The sequence below is a fragment of the Sitophilus oryzae genome, unplaced genomic scaffold (assembly GCF_002938485.1).
Source record: "Sitophilus oryzae breed Bouriz unplaced genomic scaffold, Soryzae_2.0 scaffold_119_pilon_pilon, whole genome shotgun sequence".
NCBI classification, from domain to species: domain Eukaryota; kingdom Metazoa; phylum Arthropoda; class Insecta; order Coleoptera; family Curculionidae; genus Sitophilus; species Sitophilus oryzae.
In genome coordinates, this window is record NW_022145837.1 from 2,650,800 (window position 1) to 2,673,645 (window position 22,846).

General features: G+C 36.4%; 2 protein-coding genes across 2 annotated transcripts in view; one reads left to right on the forward strand and one right to left on the reverse strand.

Annotated features, from left to right (window-relative positions):
* The first annotated feature begins 1,769 nt into the window (after positions 1-1,769).
* Positions 1,770-22,846, forward strand: part of LOC115891918 (protein Tob1-like) — a 117,442-nt gene continuing 96,365 nt past the window's right edge. Inside the window, exon 1 of the mRNA XM_030912521.1 lies at positions 1,770-2,159. The gene's annotated coding sequence lies outside the window, so the exon portion shown is untranslated. The remainder of the gene's footprint in view (positions 2,160-22,846) is intronic.
* LOC115891917 lies at positions 17,274-20,580 on the reverse strand. The gene is made up of 2 exons (XM_030912516.1): positions 18,776-20,580; positions 17,274-18,724 (listed from the first exon to the last, which is right to left on the reverse strand). The coding sequence occupies exons 1-2, from the start codon at positions 20,390-20,392 to the stop codon at positions 18,296-18,298; spliced, it is 2,046 nt and encodes a 681-aa protein (XP_030768376.1). The 5' UTR covers positions 20,393-20,580; the 3' UTR covers positions 17,274-18,295.

Consider the following 22,846-nt stretch of genomic DNA (forward strand, 5'->3'; position numbering starts at 1 on the left):
CTAGGGTGGAAAGGTTCGATAAGAAGGGATTTTTCTAAATTCCAGTTCCAAGGGGGTGAAACCACCCCTTAAATATTACAATATTTTTTATTTAAAAAACGGTGAGTTTTTCGGAAAAACTCTTAAACACGTATATTTTATTTTATTTTTTTACATATTTTAAGATTTTTTAAAATTGTATACAGGGTGTTTCGAAAAATCTGGTCATTGGTTAATCACGATACTGCTTAAAGCGCTTGACGTAAAAAGCTGATTTTTGGAAAACGGATTTACTTTAGGGTGTAGAGGTTCGATAAGAAGGAATTTTTGGAAACTCGAATTTTAAGGGGGTGAAACCACCCCTCAAATATTAGAATATTTTTTATTTAAAAACCGGTAAGTTTTTCGGAAAAACTCTTAAACACATATATTTTATTTTGTTGTTTTAAATATTTTAAGATTTATTAAAAATTTATACAGGGTGTTTCATAAAATATGACCATTGATTAACCACGATTCTGCTTCAACTGCTTGACGTAAAAAGCTTATTTTTGGCAAACGGATTTTTCGAAAGACAAATTCTATCGAGATGAAACACAAGTTATACAATAATAATATCGCCATATTGTTTTTTCTCATGCTGACATAAATGTAAGAATATTTTATCCAGTTTGTATGTTAATCGAAATTCTTGCTTTGATATTATGTTACAAATGATTAATTCGACGCGAACGAAGTCGCGGGTACACGCTAGTAAAGGATATACGGAGGTACTATAAAGCCGGGACCCCATTAGCCAACATCCAAGTGATGCCACGCGATGCCACGCTATACCACGTGTTGCGACGGCGACGTGGGAATGGGTGTACACATTAGGTAACACGTGTTAACACGTCTGAAATTTTTATTAGAGTTAAAAATCGATACCCCATACCGATATTAGATTATAATCATAATACCTTAACTTCACAATCTCTATTAACCTTCTTTCCTTAATTTTTGATTATTAAATTTTTAAATTAATAATAGAATTTGTATTTTTACTGATTGAACACTCAAAAAAACATTTTTTTTTCTATTGCATTCGAAAATAATCGTTAAAAAATAGCTAAATAAAAACAGCAGATGATTATAAACTCAAAAATTTATAATCATCTGCTGATGATGCTAACATGGTTAGCGAAACGCGCGTCCAGTGTAAAAGTAAAAGTGTTTTGGTGTATTGTGGTGATTTAGTGTTTTTATTTTGCTATGTAACACCAAAGGTTCCAACCCTCAACTGTAATAATCGTTAAAAAAATAGCTGCGGGACTAGAGAGACAAGCGGGGAACAACACGCCGTAACACACGTCGGTGAGATCTGGGACCGACGAATCGACCATCACACGTGTCACAGCGTGTTGTAGCGCCGGATGGCGTGGCGTGTTGCCTAGTGTGTACGCAATACACGTAATTAAATGGAAAAACATACGCACTGATCTTCATGACGTGGGGTAGCATGGCATCACGTGGCGTAGCGTGTTGGCTAATGAGGTCCGGGCTTAAAGGTACTATAATTTCGCTAATTTTTTGGTCGCTCTGAACCCCTAAATACAACCGCCCAGCCGGCCGATAAACAAACCTCCCCGCCGTTGCCACGGCGACGCCGCCGCCGCCTCGTGACGTCACCGGTGACGTCAAGCCGGCCGTCGCGGCGCTCGCTGCGAGTTATATACCGACGCCCGGCGTCGCCTATCGTCATTGTGCATCCGGCGCGGCAGCATCGCGGCTCGCAACCACCGCAACTCGACGAGTGTATATAGAAAAATATATATTTAATATCCAAACCCAAATACCTTACCGCATCCGCTTCTCACCGTATATATATTCCGATTTTTTAACTCCCCTCACACCGAAAAAACCTGGCTAAAAACACCTAAAAACTCGTATTATAGACTAATACAAACAAGTACTACCCTTGATCAGTCGTACACAGGCGTCTTTTATATTTTTCTACTTTTATAAAACTGTAACGTTAACGTTTTTATATAGTATCTGTCAAAAAGACCTTCGAATTTGCTGTCATAGATGTTATAAATAAGTAAAATAACTAACATTTCCTTCGGTATATATTGTAACAAAATATAAATATAAATAAATATAGTTCTTGGTGCTACCGGCAGTGGCTGTATTGAAACCAGGTAAGTGGGGGAATAGTAGCACAGGTAGTGAGTAGTAGGGATGTGTGCATGTGGTTTATTGGGTGGGGATTGAAGCAGTTTGGGAGTATATGTCCTTTACTTGACCTACATCCAATATTTTCTCATTTTAGCTGTTTTATTTTTAATCGATTTGACTATATTATAGAAGAATTTAGTTGAGTAGATAATTGAAGAAAGATATTTTTTGGATACCGTCTCAAAAAAGTCCTTAATAGATTTTGACTCGTTGTTTTTCATAAATTGGTTATCATTAGTATTTTCTTTTAAATATACAGGATGATTAAGACGTATTTACCTACTAAAGTTGTTGTTTTTTAAATGCAATAATATTTTTCCTTTGTAAAAATACCATAATGTTCTTTCACACTTCTTTATACACATATTCAGCTGCTTAAAATGGAACACCCTGTATTTTATGTATTAAATTAACACTTTGTTAATATAACTTAATTTTTTAAAGCAGTTTCTGTACTCAAAATCGGTTTTTGGTTTGGTTTGGTTTGGTAGGTAATTTTATGGAAATAGTTTAGATATAGGTAGATGTCATTACTGGTATGGTAATAAATCTCTACCAGTAAGAGAAGGTTTTTTTTATACAGGGTGTTTCAAAAAACATGTGCCATATAGTGGGGATATTCCTCACGTAAAAATAAGATTTAATTTTCATATCAACATATGTCCGATTCTGCTTTTTTTCGTAGCTACAGGGTGTTAAAATCTTAATATTTTTTCGATTTATTATAATTTTTTTCCAAGTATTTTTAACGTTTCGAATATAATTTTGAGGGTAAAAGTTACTATAAATGCAAGATATTTTAATGCTAAAAAATTGTCGACATATTCACCAGGGACGTGCATATTTATCACTGGAATATTTTTCTAAAAAAAGCATGTACGCCACTGTTTTTTTTCTCTTGTTACCAAAATAGTGTAAGCAGTTTAATGCCGATTAAAAGTTGTCTCTTGATATTTTGTCAATTTCGGTCTCCTTGATGAGATAAACGCAATTTTATTAACTTGCCTTGATCCAAGTTTAATATAGCAACCTTTAAAAAAATTTAGTATCATTATCTTGCGAAAGTTTTAAATAAGTACTGATTGATTCCTCATCAAAAATATAAAAAAAGTTCTTGTTTTTTGAAACACTCTGTATTTAAATATAACTAAATATTTTACCCGTGTTACTTATTTAGTAAGTACAGGGTGGGTCAAATTCGACGCTTTTAAATGGAAACACCCTTTTCTATAGGAGATAGATAAAAACTAATATCGGTGTCTGGAGCTCAATTTTCATCAAAAACATAATGGTGAAAACCGTACATTAATATCTGTTACCGTTTCGGAGTTACGGGGTGTTTTTCAAAAATGTGCATTTTTAACAAATCGCTGTGACTTTTTTGATATGGAAAATTTTGTATTTTTATGAAAACATTTCCACGTAGCACCTTTTTACGTAGAATTTAATGGTTTAAGTATAATTTTTTTAAAATTAATAATTTAAGAATTATTAACAAAAAATTTGATTTTTTATACGGGACACCCTGTATATTTTTAATTTATTGAAAAGAATTTAAAATTACCTTTCCAAAAATATAACACACTTGATATTTTTGCTTTGGATTCCTCTTTCGAGATATAGAAGTATATAAAAATTCGCCCGCTTTAAATAAGTAGGCTTTGAACGGCACCGGCTGTAATGCAAAAAAAATTCTAGCTGTGAGCATCCAGTTAAAACGAAAATAATATTTGCTATGAGAGACGCAGAATTCTATACAATTTATAACAAATAAAATAATATTAGAAACATCAAAAGTAACAGCAGCCGACTAGATTTTTTCTAAAGTACAGCAACCCTAGATTCTTTATCAGAAAATGTTTTTTTGTCTGACAGCAATGCTTTAAAACAATTTTAACCAACATCAACACATTTAAACTATATCTAATAACAATAAAAATAAATAGCAAACCAAGACATGGGATTTTGCTACAGGTGTTTGACTTATCGATAGTCTTCTGTTAAGTGGACAGACCAGGCAGTTTTTGAACATTTCTCGCGGAATTCATTAACTCAGTGGGGGGTAAAAGATACCCTCTCATAACTGCTAAGTATTTCTAATTCTTGTCTAGATTATACGCAAGAATAAAGAACCTTTATTCTCCCGCAAATATATCCATAATGATTGACGATCCATGGGCACTAAGTCAGGCGGCCTCGACGGCCAACGGCTGGGATCTTGGTTAGCTCTTCAATTATTTTTGAAATTGGCTGCAAAAATTTGCTGATAACTTCAGCGTTCAGAGGCGGTGCGTCGCCTTGCTGGAAAAATATGTTTTCGAGTTCTATTAAGAGCATATCATCAATAAGGGGTCCAAAGCCTACTATTTAAAAGTGGCGAACTTTTAAAAATTCTGTATTTCGAAGGGGATTATAACAAAATATCAAGTGTGCTATATTTTTGGAAAGGTAATTTTAAATTCTTTTCAGTTAATTAAAAATATAGGGGGTGTCCCAAATAAAAAATAAATTTTTCACGTTGATAACTCTTAAATTATTAATTTTAAAAAAAATTATACTTAAACCATTAAATTCTACGTAAAAGGTGCTTTGGAAATGTTTTCATAAAATACAAAATTTTCCATATCAAAAAAGTTACAGCGATTTGTTAAAATGCGTCATTTTTTAAAAACACCCCCGTAACTCATGAAACGGTAACAGATATTGATGTACGGTTTTCACCATCATGTTTTTGATGAAAATTGAGCTCCAGACACCGATATTAGTTTTCGTCTATCTCCTATAGAAAAGGGTGTTTCTATTTAAAAGCGTCGAATTTGACCCACCCTGTACATTAAAAAATTAAATATAGATCGTGTTTTCTAAATAATATTATATATTTTAAAATTATAACTAACGGACCAAATAAAAAAAGACATTTTATGTAATCGGATATTTATTAAACACACCGTATATTTATATATTTTTTTCTTCTTTATGATCTTATTCAATGTTACATACTGTAACAGTGTTTGTCAATATGTGCGTGCATAAATTCCAATCTTGATGCTGTTTGAATAACCCACTTGCATTACCTAATATATAAACAACACTTCATTAGAGGCATCTTGAACATTAAAACGTATGTTCATTTATAGGGTGACCCAAAAAGATAATCTACTATTATAGGACATGACCACTGAATTATGTTGAGTAATAAACTTATATTTATTATTATTTTCAAACGCTATTAGTTACGTCATCGAGGGCGTCATTTTTAAATTCATTGTTGCCAACCATGGACATATTCGGCGTCGGGCTGACTAACTGGAATTGAAATTTTCCGCTGGGAATTCAGCTCTGTTTTAAAACATATCACATTGTTTGACACATTTACTTATTTATTTCGTTTTGACACTTTAGTTATGTATTACGAGATTTTGGTTTAAATTAATTATGGTGTGATGCTTTAAGATTAAAAATGTTTACAAGATTGCTTAATAGCACTTGTTTCTCTCTACAATTTCCTGTCTCACAATGTACCGTTTGTGTCAGGGAAGGGATCATAGTTTCATAGTTGTCGATTTTCGAAAGAAATCAGTACATGTATATTATTTCGTATATTTTTCATTTTATTGATTTTATGGAAAGCACTGTTCATTAAAATGTTGTATCCTATGTTATAGGGCTTGTTTCTCTCTACAATTTCCTGTTTCACAATGGACTGTTTGTGTCGGGGAAGGGATCATAGTTTCATAGTTGTCGATTTTCGAAAGAAATCAGTACATGTATATTATTTCGTATATTTTTCATTTTATTGATGTTATGGAAAGCACTGTTCATTAAAATGTTGTATCCTATGTTATAGGGCTTGTTTCTCTGTACAATTTCCTGTCTCACAATGTACCGTTTGTGTCGGGGAAGGGTTCATAGTTTCATAGTTGTCGATTTTCGAAAGAAATCAGTACATGTATTTTATTTCGTATATTTTTCATTTTATTGATGTTATGGAAAGCACTGTTCATTAAAATGTTGTATCCTATGTTATAGGGCTTGTTTCTCTCTACAATTTCCCGTTTCACAATGTACCGTTTGTGTGGGGGAAGGGATCATAGTTTCATAGTTGTCGATTTTCGAAAGAAATCAGTACATGTATATTATTTCGTATATTTTTCATTTTATTGATTTTATGGAAAGCACTGTTCATTAAAATGTTGTATCCTATGTTATAGGGCTTGTTTCTCTCTACAGTTTCCTGTTTCACAATGGACTGTTTGTGTCGGGGAAGAGATCATAGTTTCATATAGTTGTCGATTTTCGAAAGTAATCAGTACATGTATATTATTTCGTATATTTTTCATTTTATTGATTTTATGGAAAGCACTGTTCATTAAAATGTTGTATCCTATGTTATAGGGCTTGTTTCTCTCTACAATTTCCCGTTTCACAATGTACCGTTTGTGTCGGGGAAGGGATCATAGTTTCATAGTTGTCGATTTTCGAAAGAAATCAGTACATGTATTTTATTTCGTATATTTTTCATTTTATTGATTTTATGGAAAGTACTGTTCATTAAAATGTTGTATCCTATGTTATAGGGCTTGTTTCTCTCTACAATTTCCTGTCTCACAATGTACCGTTTGTGTCAGGGAAGGGATCATAGTTTCATAGTTGTCGATTTTCGAAAGAAATCAGTACATGTATATTATTTCGTATATTTTTCATTTTATTGATTTTATGGAAAGTACTGTTCATTAAAATGTTGTATCCTATGTTATAGGGCTTGTTTCTCTCTACAATTTCCTGTCTCACAATCTACCGTTTGTGTCAGGGAAGGGATCATAGTTTCATAGTTGTCGATTTTCGAAAGAAATCAGTACATGTATATTATTTCGTATATTTTTCATTTTATTGATTTTATGGAAAGCACTGTTCATTAAAATGTTGTATCCTATGTTATAGGGCTTGTTTCTCTCTACAATTTCCTGTCTCACAATGTACCGTTTGTGTCCGGGAAGGGTTCATAGTTTCATAGTTGTCGATTTTCGAAAGAAATCAGTACATGTATATTATTTCGTATATTTTTCATTTTATTGATTTTATGGAAAGCACTGTTCATTAAAATGTTGTATCCTGTGTTATAGGGCTCGTTTCTCTCTACAATTTCCCGTCTCGCATTGTACCGTTTGTGTCCGGGAAGGGTTCATAGTTTCATAGTTGTCGATTTTCGAAAGAAATCAGTACATGTATATTATTTCGTATATTTTTCATTTTATTGATTTTATGGAAAGCACTGTTCATTAAAATGTTGTATCCTATGTTATAGGGCTTGTTTCTCTCTACAATTTCCTGTTTCACAATGTACTGTTTGTGTCGGGGAAGGGATCATAGTTTCATAGTTGTCGATTTTCGAAAGAAATCAGTACATGTATATTATTTCGTATATTTTTCATTTTATTGATTTTATGGAAAGCACTGTTCATTAAAATGTTGTATCCTATGTTATAGGGCTTGTTTCTCTCTACAATTTCCTGTTTCACAATGGACTGTTTGTGTCGGGGAAGGGATCATAGTTTCATAGTTGTCGATTTTCGAAAGAAATCAGTACATGTATATTATTTCGTATATTTTTCATTTTATTGATTTTATGGAAAGCACTGTTCATTAAAAACTCAACCTTAAAAGCATATTTTGAACGGGAAAGCGGTAGAAAGGCTCTTAAGTGTTGTTAAGGAGGTGAGTTTTTTGTTGATGTAAATAATTACTGTTTATATATTTATAATTAATTTATTTTTGTTTTCTAAAATATTTTGATTAAAATAAAATATGTAAAGGTGGGCAACTCTGTGCCGGTCAAGCTTAGTCACGTGACTAAAAGTTTATTTGGTGTGGACTATACATCGTATTCATTCAGTCAAAAAAAATAGCCTACTGTCATAAATTCGAGAAAATTAAGAACGTTAAAAGAGTTTCCTGTTTTTTTTTCCTGTTGTGTTTTCAAACCAAAATAAATACTAATATTTTTAGTCACCCTATAGAAACACAATTACATAGCAGGCCTGTTATGCTACTTGAGAAAAATAGATCACCGTGTCACAGAGAACACAGCAGCAGACATGATATTCATTCATTTCATTTATGTAATAGACCGAGAGCTGGCTACATAAAAAACCTTATCATCGTTACATGGCTAATTTTTTGTGTGAAGTATCCTTTTGTGTAGCCATTATGAAATAGTCATGTCTGCCAGCGCGATCCCGGGGCTTAAACCGGGGGCGGCCAATCGAAAGGGTGAAATTTTGACACTAAAAATATTATAAGGTACACGAGTTATAATTGTCAAATAGCTTTTATTTATTATTAGGAAACGTGTAAAATTGTTGACAGACATTTTTCTCGTGACTGAAATGCCGGCAGACAACGCGAAAGAGGCATAGGATTTTGACAAAAGAAAATCATCGCATACATGCATGTTGGTTGGTGGAATGTCATGTTTATTGTTAATTAATTTAAAAAGCGATATGCAAAAGGGCAGACAAAAAATCGTTATTGAAATAATAAAAAAATATATTTATAATATAATCGTATATTATATGATTTATCTATACTTAAAAGGGGATGAGGCGGCCAGCGTTCCCTGAATAAAGCGCTAGACCCAAGTAGCATTTGGACGTTATCTAACGTCGGGTATACGTCGCGTTCAATAAACCCGACGTCGGGTACCAACGTCGGTTCGACCGCCTGACGACCCGTATTTGCACCTAAATGGGGAATACAGATTCGGGTCGCCTCGACGTCGGTATCTGACCTAATAGGGAATGTAATTCTACCAATTACCAACGTCATATTACGTTGGATTTTAGTTACTTAAAATTCGTCGCTAAGCACTTACGTTACGTTTGGTTTCATATTCGCTACCAAGAATACAGAAAAACCTAACCAAACTACCTAATTACAAATGGATTCATAATAACTCCTCGAATATAACTATATATAAGTGCCTATCTAGTTTCATATTATAATAATTCTGAATCATTAATCCAGACATCAGTTTTGTCAACGGAAGTCACTTTTTTGATATATCTGATTAAAATACTCCGGAAAACAACGAGCGCCTTCAAAATTAGGTAGATTTATGAAATAAAAATATCTATAAAAAGTAACTCTCATAAAATATATTTTTTATTTTCTAGCTGGTTTAATCATAAAACTGTACTGTGGTTCCCCCCAAACTCAACCTTATCAATATTATTCTACTAGAAATCGGAATGTGAATATAAATTTTAAAAACAAAAAACGATTTTAAAATGGCTGACAATCGGATACTTGTTAAGAATGGCGGATTCCTGTGTCCGACTTAATATGAATTACCAATATCCCAATTCCGACCGGGTCTCCAACATAAGTCGTCTCACACGACCGGAGTCATCAAACCGGACGACCGGCAATCGTATTATGACGTATATAATTCCAACGTACGCCACGTAACCTCACTTTGCGTATCAGTGATTTGTGGATTTGTGCAACTATATTTTAGTTTTTGTTTTCTCCTTAAAAAATATGGGCAGCCACTTTTTTAAGATAGTATATATACAAAATTTATAAGAATTGGAACCAGTACCTCACATGTGGTAGGAGGATGGGGTCTGCTGGTTTCCTAAGCTAAAAAATGAAATTAAGATGCACCAGTGTGATGCAGCATCTCTTCCGGATAAAAAGCATTCGTGGGTGGAGGCAAGACATCACTACTACTATTATTATTTTATTTATTAGCTTTCTGTAAATTGTAGATGAATGTCTAAATGCCTTTTTAGTGTTTTTTTAGGCTTAATAAAAAAATTAAGTTTGTTTACAAAAGCTTTTTATTAGGTTATGTTCATGATGTTCATTAGGCCGCAAATGCTACTTAATGGGTTGTATTTACGGACGTAAATAGAGATACGTAAATTAGGTTATAAATATGAACATAAAATACAACAAAATATAATTGGACGCTACTTTAGGGATTATCAGTGGGACGTATCCTATTCGGACAACGGGTAGACGTCGGGCTAGTTCAAGTATATGTACGTCGTGCAAGCCAACGTGTGAACGACGCGCGACGTTGGGAAATTAATAAAAATGGTACGTTGTTATTTTGTACGTCGACAGATCGTTGGATTTACCGACTCGGATCGAACGACGTCGCTTTTAATAGGAAAGCGACGTCACCGGTCGTATCACCAGCACCCGACCTAAATTTGCACAAGTCTGACGTCGCTTCAGGTCAGATTTAGTTCGAAGTCAGATAGATGCTACTTGGGGAGTAATATCGCGCTTTTGATAACTGTCTGCAGCTGATTGAGCCACGATCTTTTTGTCTGCCTTTTTGCATACGGCTTTTAAAATAAATAAATATGACATTTCACCAATCGGCATGCAAATATGCCATAATTTTTTTCATTCTTCAAATTTCATTTTTTAATAATTTCATGCCTCTTTCGCGTTGTCTGTGAGCATTTTAGCGACTAGAAAAATGTCTGCCAACAATTTTCCACGTTTCTTAATAATAAATAAAAGCTATTTTCGCAATTATAACTCATGTATCTTATAATATTTTTAGTGTCAAAACTTTACCCTTTCGATTGGCCGCCCCCGCTTTAAGCCCCCGGATCGCGCTGGCAGACATGACTATTTCATAATGGCTACACAAAAGGATACTTCACAGAAAAAATTAGCCATGTAACGATGATAAGGTTTTTTATGTATCCAGCTCTTAGACTATAACAGCTAGTTACAGACATTAATACATGATTTATATTTGGTATTGTGTCGTACTAAAATAATTAAGAGTAATTGAATCATCGAGATGATACAGGGTCTTATAAATAAAACTAAAATATTTAGGAAACAGAAAATGTACAGATTACAGGAATAAATTAAATATAATATTTATATTAAAACAGCATTATATGTCACTTTTTCAAACATCTTCAAATTCTCCAATTTAATAGCTGTTAGTAAGAAGTTTAACTTCAAATATGCGCACACAATTTTTTTTAATATTGAGTCAAGAAAAAAGATCTGATATTTTCGGAAATAATAGTCATGTTGGCAACGTTTCAATTTAAGTACACCTGACCTGAAGTTTGGTTAAATAATGGGATTTATTATGCAGGCGCCCATAGTCGTACTCACATATTTTCTCCTCTAATCTGTTTATCTTATCAATTCATAGATTTAGTAGATACTAGTTTTTTTATTTGCTGTATTAATTCTATAGCAAATTACAGGGTACGTATTCCACGAGAATCAAAAAAGTGACAATTAGAAAATAAAATAAAATCCGTTTTTTTTATTTGAATACTTTTTTGAGAGAAAAACATTTAATTAATTCGTCAAATAAATTTAAAGAAAAAATGGCAGAAACCAGATCAATTATTGTCTGTCACTTTTTATTAAAGTACAAAATTAAGGTTCTATAAATTTTCAAATATATCAAAACCTCCGAATATATTTTTCCAAAAATATATCATTGCGAACACATTTTCAAAGCAAAAGCCCAGTTTAAAACATCTGTGACCTAATAAATCAATACAAATAGGTATATTTAAAATAGTTCGAGACTCTACACACATATTTTATAAAATACTCACAGATATAGGACGATTTTTTAAAAATTTTATTGCATATTTTTTATTTAAATAAATTAATGGTGGCCTGACTGTTTTACCGTTGTACCAATTACTATTTCTAAGGACGTAATTTTGCAAATAATTTAAAAATAGCTTAGAGGAAGAGTTTGAAAATTGATAGATAGCCTGATTTAATCGAGTACTTTAAAAAGCATATAAACGTCACCAATTCAATTATTTATTTAAATTAACATTAACATTAAATGAAAATGATTTTTTTTTGTAGATTCAGAAATTGTAAAACCTTGTATGCCTCCAGATGCTGTTCATCCACTGCTTGAAATAGGCTCTGTCATTACAACGGTTCGTTCTGGAACACTGACAGCACCTTGAATCTTTTTCGCAATCTCTATTTTATTGTTGATGGACTCTTCGATATATCCTTCCGCAACCCATCCTCCGTGTCTTTCTAACGTTGTCATGTTCACTCCTGCATTTGCCAGTCATGTAGCGGATGATCTCATACAATGGCCAGTGTATTGCTCAGGATGTTGTAGGCCCAGATACTTGCGGAAGATCTTCCTGAATTATTTTTCTTTAAAATCTGACTTGCTGGTTGATAATTCACTATTTTATCGTTAAAAAAGTCGCGATTTATCTAAACGATGTCTTATTGTCAGTGCCTATTTATTATTTACAAAAAAACAAAACGAACATCTATTATATTGCATAGTAACATAAACGCACCCTGATACATTATTAATTCGCAACAATGAAAGTAGAACTGATAGATCTTTTTAAATTAATTATTCTTTAGCGATTGGACATGAAACAGTTCTGCTGTTGGATCATATTTGTATAGCACTCGCCTGTTATAACATATAAGTCACACACAAAAATGAAAATTTCATTTTCATTTTTGAAAAACATTTCCCAGCGTGACTTCTATGTAAGGTAACACACGAGTACCATAAATAACTATTATTTTTTCTGTTAAATTATGTAATTTAATAGAGGTGTCTACTAGACCACCCTGTGGTGATTAAAGAAGAATTATTCAGTGTAGCGAAAAAGGGGCTAAATTTTATATGGGATTTATATGGTATATTATCAATAAGTTTAATTTTTTTCGGAATTCTCTGACCATTATTTATCGTTTCAAAGTCACAATCGCCACTGGAGGTCAATGGCGCCTATTGCGTTTGTCCAGAAGACAGTTTGACCCTCGCCAACCTATTGCCCAATTTATTTATTGTTTTATTTGCGAATTACTTAACATTCACGCCATTTAGAGATCGAAGTTCATCGTATACATGTCCACGATTTTATTAATTCCACTATTAAACAGGCTGTTCCGATACGCTTAATTGAAATAGTAAATTATTATAGTAAATAATATCCTAAAAAAATAAATAAATAAATGCTGAGGTTAGAACTTTGAATAAAAATATTTTTCTAATAAAAATAGATAAATATACAGGGTGGTCCGAACTGTATTCCGGAAACTTCGGCACCATATTCTGCAGATAAAAATAAGTAAAAAAGTTCGTATATAAAAGCAGATAAAAATAAGTAAAATATGTTCTAAAATGCTTAGTTTCGGAGGTACAGGGTGTAAAAGTTTCATTTTTATTTCGATTTTTTCCAAATAATTTCTGAAGTGACGTCAATATTTGGATGAAAATTGGTGTTTTTTGACATGAGAAATTTGATTTTGATGTCAATATGACTCCTGTTTTTAGGTTCGGAAAAAACATTCATGTAAATTAACATCGATTGCCAATTTATAGAGACATAAAACAATAGTAATAAATTATTTGTGACGTAGAATAAAGATTGTCCGATAAAAAAATATGATAGGAAATCCACAGTCTCAACTTAATCCACCTTAATTTAATATAAGTCGTGTTAAATGTTTAATCTTTGTGTATTACGTTTGTTTTTGTTGCTTAAAACCGCGGATATCTAGTTCGTAAATTACATGTGTGTCACATTTGTGTAACAACCTATTTAAATAATACTCGCAGTAACAATTTAAAATGCAAAATGCACTTTATCAACGAATTTTATACCTAATAAAACAAACATTAATTGGTCATTCATAAATTCGTCTAAATTCTATGTGAATAATAATTTTATCCAAGGACCTAATAGTACAGTCAATCTGGCATTTCATATCTCCTTAAATTCAAAAATTCGTCTTCCCCTACTCCACCGTTTTTGAGAAATTCAAAAAAATTTTGGATTCAATTTTCTGGCTGAACCATAGGTCCCACAGAATATTTTATGGAACAAAAAATGAAGAGAATTAAATTCTCTATACAGGATGGTCCGAACTGTATATTTTCATCTCATTTTTCATTCATATATTTTCATCTCAGTAACAAACCTCTAAAACCTACGAGGACAAAGTTAGAGGGCGCCAAAGTCACTCAAACGTAGTTTCTTGCATTTTTCCGGGTGAAAACATTTTCATTCCTGTTCCAAAGTTTTTAAAAAAATTGGAAAAAGTCCAAAAGAAATGATTAAAATTCAATTTTCGACTCGCGTCTGATTATGGTAAATTACTTATTTATCTTTCGTTATCCATGAACATACATATTTTACTTGATATAGTGCTGCTAAATACTCGCTTTCGATATCTCGTGATGAGTTAGATAATAACGTAACATATCATATTCGTAGTTTTATTATACCTAATTTATGAAATAAAGTTATCCTATACGACGTTTTTACGGAGCCATCAACGAAATGATCGAAATAGATGGCAATACTGTATTAGAGGATCTTAGAATTTTGAACGAATTATCAATCGTCATTGGTGGACAACAAAAAGACAAAAAAAAACACACATCAAACAACTGAAAACTATTGACGCCATACACTATAAACAATAAAGTACACAATGAATATCGATTCGGAAATGCACTGTCGGACTGTGGGCAGTTTTTATCCCTTTATCTATGAGTGGTAGCATTCGTATGACGTTTTCGATAATGGCGGAACGAGTTACGAGACAACCTTTTTTAATAACCTTGGGCAAAGGTTAGTCTTGGGTCGAGATTTCCATATGTAAGAAGAGTACCTACAATGCGTTTATAATGTACCGAACAAAGAGAGAACAGTAAACACGTTGCCAAACGTATGAAATAAACCGAGAAACTGTGCACATTGCTAAAAGACGTGGAAGGGGATATAGCAGATTTGTCGCAGTTGATTGGTCGACCCTGTAAGAGTCTCAATTTATTTTTCTTTGGGTCAGTGAAAAATAAATAGCCTTACTGGCGTACAGTAGTAAATTTAAATCTCTCGGGCGCCACCTCTGTTCTTTATAGTGGAAGAGGTCCACGTTTCGCCAATACGGGTAGCTTTTATACAGTGGAGATACCAGGGAGTGATGAAATGAAAAGAAATAAAAACACACAGTTAACTATAACATAACATTAAGGCTTTATTTAATTAATTAACTATATGCTAAATACCCCAGGAAGTTTCACGACTTTAAATTGTAATGAAAGTGAAAGAAAATTTATAATGAAAGACTCGTAAAATGAAATTTACAACAACAATCGAGCACCTCTAGAGTTTTGACCGTATAATCTCGATATGCAACTCACTGTCCGATTTAATCACGCGAATTCAAAGCGCGTTTTTGACATGACGTTCTAGTAAATAAAACGACGCGAGTTCCTAACCAGCGTCCTAGTAAACACAGACATGTACGTACCGGAGCGATATACTATTTTATAACCCGACTTTCTAAACGTCGGCGACGTCGTTACAGACGTCCCGGGATAAACAAACGCGAGCCCTGGATCGTTCGCCGTAGAACGAAACGGCGTCCTGTGGGTAATTACGCACCCGAGCCCTGAATCGTGCGCAGTAGAACGAGACGGCGTCCAATGGGATAGATAGGCACGCGCGAGCCCTGGATCGTTCGCAGTAGCACGAAACGGCGTCCTGTGGGATAGATACGCACGCGAGCCCTGAATCGTTCGCAGTAAGGACGAAACGGCGTCCGCAATGGGATAGATACGCACGCGAGTCCTGAATCGTTCGCAGTGGGACGAAACGGAGTCCTGTGGGATAGGTACGCACGCGAGCCCTGGATCGTTCGCAGTAGAACGAAACGGCGTCTCGGTTAGTCGTCTGGATAAGCACAGTCCACACCGCCCGGTCAGGACCACCTCGGGATGTCGGCGAGATCCCACGGCGCTCCTGATGAGAATACGGGAACTACAGAACCAGTCTCGGGATGGACGAGATCCTGCCTTAGCTCCAAGGATATTCGCGCCCGTATATTTGTTGTACTACCTTAACCGCTATCTGTCTCCCTTTTAACCAAAAGAAATCGGTCTTCGCGTCCACGGGATCCGGACAAAATGCCTCAACCTTGCATGTATTTTTACTTCTATAGTAGGACAGTTGACACCTTGAGCGGATACAAGTCTGGTTAAATTTTACGTACGCGCGTTTCGGACCAAGATGCCTCTACCTTGCACGTATTTTTACTTCTACAGTAGGACACGAGACACCTGGAGCGAATTTAACTATCTCTATCTCCCTTATTCTATAACGCGTTAAGGCAGTAAAACAAACCGTATTAACAATAAAAAAAGAAAACGACCTACTCTCGATCACTTTGGCGGCTGGACTTACCTTCTTCAGAGCGGCAACGGCGGCTGGCAGCAGGGTACTTGGCAGGGCACTCCGGGCTCGAACTTCACTGTTCACGTGCGATCACACCACTGACTACCTGGCGCTCTCGCTGCCGGGGTATACTCAAACGACCCTCTCTCCACTCGACCGGTACTGGTAGGACCAGCTTCTCGGCTGCCGTACCGAACTATAGCAGTAACGCCGATCAAAACTCTATTACAATATGGTCATTAAATATCTAACGCATTTAATTCAACAGTAAGAACATTAATGAAGTTCATTACCATAATGAGTTAACAATAAAATACGATGCCTAACCTTGTTTACAGAAAAGGTCCCTATTATTTAAGTACAGTATGACGGTGTCCCAGAAATGAGCCCCAAAATTTATGAACTTCATTACACTCCCCCTACTTCGGTTAAAAATATATGAACATATATTTTTGTCAGCTATGCTGAAATGAAACTTCCTGTTAAAACAGCTTTTGTTTGACCAAAACTTAAGCTAACGCCCAGTATATCTCTTAAAGTCTAATAAAAACAACAACAAATTCGAATGTTTATTGGGCCAAACTTAACCTAATAAAACAACAATAAATTCGGATATTTACTGGGCCAGATTTCATCTAACAAAATAACAACAAATTCGAATGGTTACGGGGCAAACTTAATCTAAAACCTTGATATATCTGGGACCTGGTATCACTTTGATTATGCTTACAACTAAAAGAAAACAACCATAAACTCAAATGTTTATTTGTCAAGTCTTAATCTAAACTTTTGTATCGTAATCATGATTAAGTTACTAAAATAAAACGACCCACGCAAAATCAAATGTTTATTTTCAAAATGCAAAACTTAACTAAATTACGCAATATCTTCGGTCTTCTTCAACTTGAAGATCTTCCTTCGGCGGTGTCTAGAGCTTCGACGTGTCGAGCTTGCTCCAACGGTGTTTGCGGCTTCGGTGAGTTGTCCAGCGGCGTTGAGAGCTTCGGTGAGTCCCTCGTTGTCCAGCGGCGTTGAGAGCTTCGGTGAGTCCCTCTTGGTCCAACGGTGTTTAAGGCTTCGGCGAGTCCCTCCTGGTCCAACGGTGTTGAATGGTCCTGCAAATGGCTCAGTCATGGAGACCCGTACACCTATAGCACAACTGAATTAGTTCAACTCTTCAGGCACGCAGAACAATTGGTCGTAATATAATTTCATATTTAAAAAAAAACGACCAGATGAGAGATACTACAAAATTCCCTTAAACAACAAGTAAAGCTTCTCAACCCTCTTTCTGTTTCCCTTTTCGATTTAATTTTTTTTTTTTTTTTTTTTTAAACTAACCAGGACCAAACCCCGTAGACATAACATAGAGACTTAAAATCGCGCAATACTCTTTTATTTTCTTTACCTATCAAAAGATATAAATCAACTCCCTTTTTTTTACTTTAACTATCAAAAGATATAACTTGTCGCCCCTTTTTTTTTAAAGAAAAGCAAACCCCTTAAAGAAAGTAAACAAGAAATGAAAACTTAGAATCTGATGACTTGTAGACTGAGGACATTGTGACGACAGACTCCTGTTGCTGGACGTCCGGCGTTGGTTTTCAGACGGGCCAGGACATCGGGTTTTTCTGCATGTCACTTCTTCACTTCTTCCCTGGCAAGTTGTTGCTGTCTCCGCCTAGACTGGCTTCCAGACACATGGGAATGTGGGGGAGTTGGCTAGCGTCAGTGTGGCTTGCAGATAGGTCCTGGCAGTGAGTCATGAGTCATGAGTCGTTATAGTCTGAAAAATTCAAAATAACATCAGTTCTACAACTTCATCAGTCGGGACGGTTTTTTTTTTTAGATACTGTTTAGATGACTGTTGATCCTCCTCTTAACCAACATCCATCAGCCCAGGATTCGGAGTGATTTGAACGGGATGGTATACATCTACATTTGCAATCCTGTGATCGCACGCCGAGTGTTCCACATCTGGAACAGAACAAAAGAAATCTTCTTTGACATACACCACGTAGGTGTCCGGGAATTCCACATCGCCAGCACACATTCTTCTCCACCGGAACTCGATCAGAGTTTTTAAGCAATACATCTTTGGAGTCAGAAAACTTGTTGGTTTGACGTCTGCGGAACACTTCTACAGGGCTTTGTAGACTCGTTTTTATCGGAAGGCGACTGCCTTTAGAAACGGATGCTTGACGTTGACCTTTCCTCAACTTCTCGGTTGTTTGTTCAACATTTTTCTTCGGGTTTACTTGTAAACCTTCGGCGGAGCTTCGGATCTTTAAACTTGACATGACATTACAAGACGAAACCACCGATTCTGCACTCACCAACTTAGCATTCAATCGGATCTGTCGGGTTCGTAAATCAATCTGGAAGTCATGTTTGCCCAGAATATCCATACCAATAATCATATCCGAAACTAAGTCTTTTAGACTGTGGAAAACCTCATTCAGAGACTGCTCTCCTACTTGGATTTTCATCCTAAATGCTGTGCTAATGGACTCCGTGGCACCATTAGCAAGTCTCGCTCCTTTTACCGTGGGTTTGACAGGAATTGCCTTGGAAGTTTGGCACTGTTCTGTCAATTTCTTTCCAATATAGGAATGGGCAGCTCCAGTATCCAGGAGTGCCAAATAGTCGGTGTTCCGGTAGCGAATCTTCACAACAGGACGAATTTCTTGACGTATGATTTGTGGTAATTCTTCAACAATCTCCGTTGGTGAATAATGTTGTTCCTGGGATATTTCTGTGCGGTTTGGTTCCCGCTTTCTTGGGCTCACACATGGACAATTCCTAGAAAGAACACCTGTCTTTTTGCATCGGGAACAAAAGATTTTGGGCTCGGATGTGCACTGTCTGCGGAAGTGTCCTGTCTGTCCACATCTCCAACAGATTGCTTCTGAAGTCTGTTTTGCAGAGTTCGGCGCTCTATACGGATATCTTGAAACACGGGGAGTAACAGACACATGTCTCTGTTTACTCTGAGACGGCGATTGGCTCTGGATAACCATCAGGTTGCTCCTGGCTCCAGCATGCTCATTTTCCAGCCTGTCTCGCCGAGGCGTATTATTCGGTCGGGCTTCGACATCGGACGGTGCATAAGTACGGGACGATCGCTGCAGTTCCTGATTAAGCAGTTCAAACTCCTTGGTTATTCTTGAGAACGATGAAATATCGTGAAAATCTCCTCTTCGGACATACTGACGAAATTCAGGTAACAAATTTCTGTACAACCACTGCAATTCTTGATTCAGAGAGATGCTGCCATGTCTGCGGATCAACGTTTGAAGATCAGTGATGTACGCCGTGACAGACTCGTTATGTCTTTGCACTCGACGACTTATCTTCGCCTCTAGGTCCACCTCATAATTTACTGGATAATAAAAAATTTTAAATTCTCCAGTAAATTCTTCCCAGGTCCTGTAATTTACTCGGTTATTGCGGTACCAGAGCGCAGCTTCTCCTTGCAAAACTTCTGGCAAATGTGGCAATAAACGATCCGGATGTATATTCTGTGCTATACAAATTTCTTCCAGTCTCTCTAAGAATGTTACAGGGTCCGAGCGACCATTAAATGTCACCCCCCATTTGTAAACTTGTATAGGATTAGTATTAAAACTATTTGACATACCTGGATTTATCGGCAGAGGGACAGGCTGTGAAGTAGAAGTATAGACCACCGGAGAAGGCACTACACGTCCAGCAATGTATCCACTCGAGGTTGCTGTCACTGTAGTTGTCACTGTCGTAGTGGTCAGGGTGGCTGTAGAGCTCACTGTCGGTACAACAGCACTATTTCCAGGAAATCCAAAAGGCTTTGAGACCGGCTGAGGACTCACCTGTCCTTCTCTAATGAATCTCACTATCCTTCTTCGCATCTCCTCAACAGTCCCGGTACAATCCAATCCGAAAAAAATCCGAAAAAAATCTTCCTCAGTTTCCATATCGCTCTAGATTTCACTAGTCTTTAACTCAGAAGCACTGAGACTTTACTGTCTCTAGAGGTACTTATGCTCGACGGTTGTTACTTTCTTTTCACCTCCTCTCACACTGTTTCCATAGCTTTCTCGCTTTTACTAGCTTTACCCGGTTTTCCTGGTACTTTTGACGGTTCAATCTTCAAAACAATCAAGTCCCTATGCTGGGCGCCATTTTTTGTAAGAGTCTCAATTTATTTTTCTTTGGTTCAGTGAAAAATAAATAGCCTTACTGGCGTACAGTAGTAAATTTAAATCTCTCGGGCGCCACCTCTGTTATTTATAGTGGAAGAGGTCCACGTTTCGCCAATACGGGTAGCTTTTATACAGTGGAGAAACCAGGGAGTGATGAAATGAAAAGAAATAAAACACACAGTTAACCATAACATAACATTAAGGCTTTATTTAATTAATTAACTATATGCTAAATACCCCAGGAAGTTTCACGACTTTAAATTGTAATGAAAGTGAAAGAAAATTTATAATTAATGACTCGTAAAATAAAATTTACAACAACAATCGAGCACCTCTAGAGTTTTGACCGTATAATCTCGATATGCAACTCACTGTCCGATTTTATCACGCGAATTCAAAGCACGGTTTTGACATGACGTCCTAGTAAATAAAACGACGCGAGTTTCTAACCGGCGTCTAACTTAACGGCGTCCTAGTAAACACAGACATGTACGTACCGGAGCGATATACTATTTTATAACCCGACTTTCTAAACGTCGGCGCGTCGTTACAGACGTCCCGGGATAAACAAACGCGAGTCCTGGATCGTTCGTCGTAGAACGAAACGGCGTCCTGTGGGATAATTACGCACCCGAGCCCTGAATCGTGCGCAGTAGAACGAGACGGCGTCCTGTGGGATAGATAGGCACGCGAGCCCTGGATCGTTCGCAGTAGCACGAAACGGCGTCCTGTGGGATAGATACGCACGCGAGCCCTGAATCGTTCGCAGTAGGACGAAACGGCGTCCTGTGGGATAGATACGCACGCGAGTCCTGAATCGTTCGCAGTGGGACGAAACGGAGTCCTGTGGGATAGGTACGCACGCGAGCCCTGGATCGTGCGCAGTAAAACGAAACGGCGTCCCGGTTAGTCGCCTGGATAAGCACAGTCCACACCGCCCGGTCAGGACCACCTCGGGATGTCGGCGAGATCCCAGGCGCTCCTGATGAGGAATACCGGGAACTACAGAACCAGTCGCGGGATAGACGAGATCCTGCCTTAGTTCAAGGATATTCGCGCCCGTATATTTGTTGTACTACCTTAACCGCTATCTGTCTCCCTTTTAACCAAAAAGAAATCGGTCTTCGCGTCCACGGGATCCGGACAAAATGCCTCAACCTTGCACGTATTTTTTACTTCTATAGTAGGACAGTTGACACCTTGAGCGGATACAAGTCTGGTTAAATTTTACGTACGCGCGTTTCGGACCAAGATGCCTCTACCTTGCACGTATTTTTTACTTCTACAGTAGGACACGAGACACCTGGAGCAATTTAACTATCTCTATCTCCCTTATTCTATAACGCGTTAAGGCAGTAAAACAAACCGTATTAACAATAAAAAAGAAAACGACCTACTCGATCACTTTGGCGGCTGGACTTACCTTCTTCAGAGCGGCAACGGCGGCTGGCAGCAGGGGTACTTGGCAGGGCACTCCGGGCTCGAACTTCACTGTTCACGTGCGATCACACCACTGACTACCTGGCGCTCGCTGCCGGGGTATACTCAAACGACCCTCTCCTCCACTCGACCGGTACTGGTAGGGCCAGCTTCTCGGCTGCCGTACCGAACTATATAGACGAACGCCGATCAAAACTCTATTACAATATGGTCATTAAATATCTAACGCATTTAATTCAACAGTAAGAACATTAATGAAGTTCATTACCATAATGAGTTAACAATAAAATACATTGCCTAACCTTGTTTACAGAAAAGGTCCCTATTATTTAAGTACAGTATACGGGGTGTCCCAGAAATGAGCCCCAAAATTTATGAACTTCATTACAACCCAATCAATAATCAATACCTCTGTCAGTACTTAAAATTCTAGGGAAAGGTGTACCTCATGCGTTTAGCTTCACGATTTAATTACGTCTCGTGATACCTAATTTGTTTATTTATTAACGAGTCGTTGTAATTTTCCTTCTAGCTTGAATTTTTTTAAGTGCAAGCTAGAAACACTTGCATTTTTGGTAAAAATAAATGGAATTGAGTGGGTAATCGATAGTGGTCCCGCTATTAGAACAGAATTCAAAAATCGATATCTCGAAATCTATTAGAAATAATAGATTGTAGTTTTTTTCAAGAACTTTGTTAATATTTCTGCTGTATTTTCTTTGTAGACAGTATGTGAAAATCTTTATCAATAAAAAAATTACACGATTGCTGAAAATTGCTATGCTC

Bases quoted from the DNA above. Each gene is read 5' to 3' on its own strand.
- LOC115891917 (XM_030912516.1), bottom strand. From the start codon at position 20,392: ATGGAAACTGAGGAAGATTTTTTTCGGATTTTTTTCGGATTGGATTGT. The intron at 18,725-18,775 runs GTGAGTGCAGAA...TCAAGTTTAAAG, and splicing joins TCCGATTGAATGCTAAGTTG to ATCCGAAGCTCCGCCGAAGG.